Consider the following 6,000-nt stretch of genomic DNA (forward strand, 5'->3'; position numbering starts at 1 on the left):
CAGGTTGTACCTAATTTTATGACCCATGGATCTGCTGTAGCTGATTTTACTTAAGCCCTAAAATTGTTGTGAATAACACAACCCCTCTAGGTGAGCAAGCACTCCCTAATAATTGCTTCATCTCTTGTATGTTCCCAAGACCATCATTGGTTCAACAATCAACTCCTATCTAATTTCTATTGTCACCTTCATGGGGATGGCTACTTTAAGATATGTTAGGGACATGATTTTGTGACACTAATAGGTATGTGTTATAAGTTGTCCTCCAGGTAGTTCATACATACATTATGCATCTGTGCACTGTGACTAATATGGTACTTGGTTAACTTTTTTTTTTTTATCAAAAAGTGCAAAAGCCATTCAACCACATGAAGGTGTACCTTTTTATACAGTGTGTCCATCCATATCCTGTCCACCGCCATCAACTTGAGAACGGCGGTAGCTATAGGCATAGAAGTGGTGTCTAGATATAGTAAAGTAGCCATGCGCTACGCAATGAACCACCTATAGCGCCACCTGGTGGGAAAACAACGGAGTTCGAGTTTTTATCTCGAAAACGGAACGAGATGGAGAAAAAAAGTGAATTAAAAAATTGTAGGGCATCATCAATTCAATACGAATCAACACCTTGCATTTCTGATAAGGTGGGTATCTTGATCTGTTTACAATTGGCTGCTATTGCAGACTTCGTAACTAAACACATATGAGCACAAATAGATCTAATTTTAATAGGTAAATTATCACAGTCTAAAAAGGTCTACATGAGGAAGACATGGAGTAGTGATGTTACAAAGATTATTTAAAAAAATCAAATACCTCCATCCAAAGGGTTTTCATTCGTGGGCAATTCCACATTATATGGAGTAAGTTACCTGTGGACCCACAGTTCCTCCAACATAAATCTGATTAATCAAAACATGCCTTATGTAATCTTACTGGATTTACCAAGCGTTTTTCAGAACCTCTTCAATGTTTAAAAAAAATAAATACCGTATTTTTTGGATTACAAGATGCACTTTTCCTCCCAAAACTTTGGGATGAAAATGAGGGGTGCGTCTTAAAATCCAAATGTAGCTTACCGGGGGGTTGTGCAGAGGGGTCAAAGGAGGCAGGGGTAATATTATGTGGTGTGCTGACGGCTCTGCTGTTCTGTGCATCGGGCAGCACCGCTCTGCTTTGTGCTCGGCTGCTCCGTTCTGCTCGGCGAGCGGTCATTCTGAAGATGGTGGCAGGGTTTCAAATAAATGCGCCTAGGGTTATCGTGTGTGCAGATGGAGCTGTCAGCTCAAGCTCTCATCTGTGCACGCGCCGACTCCGACCGCCATTATTTGAAGCACTCACCGCCGACCACCAACATCTTTAGAATGGCTGGTGACTCACCGCCCCTGGCACACAGCAGCCGCGTCACCGGCCCCACACAGAGCAGAGCGGCATCACCGGACCGCACAGAGCAACACCCGCAGTGAGTATCTGGGCCCCCCTCTACACCACTCGTAGTATTTCAGTACTCCAGTACCGCCCCTGACTACTGTGACCCCCCCCCACTCTGCTGCTGCCCCCTCTCCCTGGTAAGACATCACCAGATTATAAAACGGACCCCTTTTTTTTTTTTTTTTTACCTCCAAATTTGGGGTGCGTCTTTATAATCCGGTGCGTCTTCTAAAACGAAAAATACGGTAAATAAAATAAAATTAAAAGTCCTCCTAATATGAACAGCAAACTGTATTTCAAAAAAATTAAGGTTATGTGCACACTGAGTATTTTTCTGAGTTTAAATGTGGAAACTGAGCAGAGTCTCCAAGATTTTAATGGGGATTTGGATTTTGTAGGGGTTAAGCGCCATAAAACGCTTTGAAATTCCCTGTGTGAGCATAGCCGTAAAGTATGTATACACAGCATTTACCGAATAATTTTTCCACTAAAAATGTGTCTCTTGGCAAGAATAAAGCAGTGAACAATACTATTGTTTTGTGGTTTGTAAGGATAATGGAAGCTTTGGAACAATTCACTTTTTTTCTGTTAATGTTACTGTTTTGGGGAGGGAGACACGGGTGAGTCTAATCAAAGAATCGAGCTTAATTTGTCCCTTTCTTCCTTTGAGCACTGGAACCAGTGTGTCTTATATATAATGTACTTCCAAGTACAAAATGATGGATTGGTTTTGGCATAACTGCCATTCATAAAGACTTCTCCTTCATTTGAGATCATACGCTGGTATTTAGTTTACAATTAGTAGAAGACAAAAGTATTTTGGTGTTAATTTCCTTCACTCTGGCCATAAAATTACCAGCAGATATACGGGGTGGCGTTCTGTCATCATCACTCTGCCCCTAGTGACCATCTATAATTCAATATATTGTAGCTTCCATTATATTTTATCAGTATGTGTGTGTATATAATATATATTTCCCTACTGTGTGAATACTTATGTGATTGAATTTTTTTTTCCAGGATTCAAGTGCCCAGTATGCTCGAAATTCATTCCCACGGATGAAATGGATTTGCACCTTGTGATGTGCTTAACAAAACCAAGAATAACATATAACGGTAAGTGATTTTGGTTCATCCTCAAAGTGCAAGACAACAATGATATAATGAATTAAGAAGAATAGGTCACATAGAGCAGATGTTCCCTTTCAGTGTTGGAACATTGCTAAAATATGCACCATCAATGTTAGTTGAGCATTATTGATCGTATGGTCGATAGATCATGTCTTTGTAGTTTGGGGGAGGGTGGCAGCAGTCCTCTGGCTTTTTTTTCTTAAGTCATCTGTTTAAAGCAATATAATATTCCCATCACATTCATTAATCCAAAGGACATGTCATATATGTGTGGATCTTCAGGAATGTACATCTAGAGCAGAGGTCTCCCTACCCTCCTCCCACCTTGTAAACTGATAACTAATAACCGAATAATTCTCCCACATATATATATATATATATATATATATAGATGGCTCGGAAACGTATTATTGTACACTTGGGTTTAGCTGAAAAATGGAGACCTGGATCTGTGCCCATTATGATGTGCTGATAGTGAGCTGCGTAACCCTCAGATAGTGACCCTAACACTTGTGATGTATGAAAACCGTGCGGTCTTCATTGAAATTCTTACTGGAATCTCTGAGACTGTGCAATCTATGAAATGTGTAACGGAGTGGAATAACCCACTAATTTTATAGATGTGCTGCAATCAAGAACGTATAATCCTCATGGGGAAATGATCCAGAGCTTTACTACTGTCCCTGCTATAGAAATATGTGCGGCATCATACCAGAATGCAATGTCATTGATCTGAATAATTATACCATTACTTCCAATTCTTCAGTCTATAGATCAACATCTGCAAATGCACAATAAGAGGGAATGCTTTAAAATAAAACTTCATTCACTGCTCTAGTGATCCCTGCCAACCTTCACAGTCAGTGCCCTCATCCACCTTAGAAGTGCCATCTGTCCACGTGACTGCTGCAGGGACTCACCATCGCAGTGCCTACATGGGTAGATGGCATGGACCACCGGAGTGGACATGCTAGAACAGCAGTGGTCTAAATGGAAAGATGAAGGGTTTTAGATAGTGGCTTTCCAAATTGGATCTTGGCCACTAATGCGTATTTGAAGTGGATTTGCTTGAAAATCAATGTGATAAATTATACCTCTATGGGAACATAGACTAATGTTTGTGGTGCTCAGGTGTAGTTACGGGCACCTATGTTGAGAATATTGGTATGTATGGCAATAGTGTTGGCTCGTGCTGTCGCTTCAGCCTGTGAATAGTTATTACACAGATAATATTCTGAGGCTGTAATCACCACTTGGCTTATTTACCGTATTTTTCGGACTATAAGACGCACCGGACCATAAGACGCACCCTGGTTTTAGAGGAGGAAAATAGGAAAATAAAATTTTAAGCAAAAAATGTGGTCATGACACACTGTTATGGGGCGAGGATCTTCTGCTGACACTGTTATGGGAGTAATGTCTCCAAATTCTCTGCCAAGGTACCCCATCCTGGTAATGATCCTCCTGCCTTGTGTATGTACCCCATCCTGGTATATGCCCTTATCCTGCTATATACTGCCATCCTGCTATATACTTCCATCCTGCTATATACTGCCATCCTGCTATATACTGCCATCCTGCTATATACTGCCATCCTGCTATATACTGCTATCCTGCTATATGCCCCCATCCTGCTATATGCCCCCATCCTGATATATACTGCCATCCTGCTATATGCCCCCATCCTGATATATACAGCTATCCTGCTATATATTCCCATCCTGCTATGTATATACCACCATCCATCCTGCTTTATACCCCCATCCATTCTCCTATATACCCCATCCATCCTGCTATATGGCTGCATCCTCCTATATAGACCCATCCTGCTATATACCCCCATCCTGATAAATAACCCTACCCTCCTAAATGGCATGTATCCTGTATCTCACACACACACACACACACACACACACACACACAAAAAGGTCTATACTCGCCTTTCCTCGCTCCATGCAGCATTGCTTCTCCCCCTGTCTGTGGCGGCAGCAGCGCCGCTGGAGTGTTGAGCCGTCACCGGTCACTTCCCTGCAGCATCGCGATGTCCTCCCGTCTGCCGGTCAGCTGACCTGTGTGACTAGCGGCGTGCACAGCGATGACGTCATCGCTGTGCTCACCGCTCTCTACACAGGTCAGCTGACCGGCAGACGGGAGGACATCGCAATGCCGCAGGGATCGGTGAGTATGCTGTACTGATTCACTGTCCCCTGCGCTTATGATGATGCACGGGGGGCAGTGAATAAAGCCGCACATGATCACTCCAGAATGCAGTTGCCGGGGGTGATCACGGCCGGCTGTTTACTATGCACACATCCCCCACCCATCACCCCGCCCATCACCCCGCCCACCTGTCAGTGCCGGCTTCAGCACTGAGAGATGATGGGCGGGATGATGGGCGTGCATATGTAATGAGCGGGCCCACGTGGTCACGGCAGGCGCTGCACAGCCTGCTCGTGCCGCCGATAACCCGCTCCACCGCAGCACCCTCATTCCCGGCCGCAGCCCTATATTCAGACCATAAGACGCACACCCCAACATTTAGGGGGAGAAAAGTGCGTCTTATGGTTCGAAAAATATGGTACTCGTCTTTTAACTCTGGCCTAAAACAAATAAGATTGTACATTATGGATGAATCTGGAGATAATGACTTGCCTAAAAATTTGCTGAAAAGAGAGCATACATTTGTTGCATCTTTGCTGCCCATGTGCCAAAAAAAACAAATAAACAGGCATAAAATGTTCTAGAACTTACCCAACTTTCTGGAGTAAATTACATTCTACATGTCTGGCGTAAGAAGAGCTCAGCGTGCCCACCTCTCTCCTCACCTAAGAGGAGAGTGACGCATAAACCACCAAGACTGCCATTGTTTTTTCTTTTCACATATGAGGCTTCTAATTCTTGTGGCTTTCTCTGTTTTACTTTATGGCTGCTAAGTGTACAATGGGATGAACCACAATCGTGCATGGCATTCTCGAAGTGTTAATTTGGGGTAAATGGGGTTCCTATTATTCCCATCGGCTATAAAGGGGAACCTGTACCTATCATATATCCGACATTTATGGCATATAGTTATGATGTGCTGGTGAGGTCTCGGACGTTATACCCTATAAGGCTATGTGCCCACGCTGCGGATTTACCGCGGATTTTGCCGCGGATTTACCGCGGATTTCCCGAAAATCTGCAGCAGCGGCACTTCCAAGCCATTTCAATGGCATTTTGGAAATGCTGTGTCCATGCTGCGGATTTTTTCGCTGCGGATTTGCTGCGGATTTTGATGCGGAAAAATCTGCAGCATGTCAATTCTTTGTTGTGGATTTTGGTGCGGATTTTGGGTATAGAATGGGGAAAAAAAAAAAAAAGAAATCCGCATCAAAATCCGCGGTAAATCCGCGGGTGCGGATTTGCCGCGAAAGTCGCGGATTTTCATGCAGAAAAATC

General features: G+C 43.4%; 1 protein-coding gene across 1 annotated transcript in view; it reads left to right on the forward strand.

The window, feature by feature from the left end:
* Positions 1-6,000, forward strand: part of ZNRF2 (zinc and ring finger 2) — a 138,587-nt gene that overhangs the window by 90,586 nt on the left and 42,001 nt on the right. The window contains exon 2 of the mRNA XM_075315219.1: positions 2,452-2,547. Coding sequence (XP_075171334.1) covers positions 2,452-2,547 — 96 coding nt within the window. The remainder of the gene's footprint in view (positions 1-2,451; positions 2,548-6,000) is intronic.

The sequence above is a fragment of the Anomaloglossus baeobatrachus genome, chromosome 6 (genome assembly GCF_048569485.1).
Source record: "Anomaloglossus baeobatrachus isolate aAnoBae1 chromosome 6, aAnoBae1.hap1, whole genome shotgun sequence".
Taxonomy (NCBI): domain Eukaryota; kingdom Metazoa; phylum Chordata; class Amphibia; order Anura; family Aromobatidae; genus Anomaloglossus; species Anomaloglossus baeobatrachus.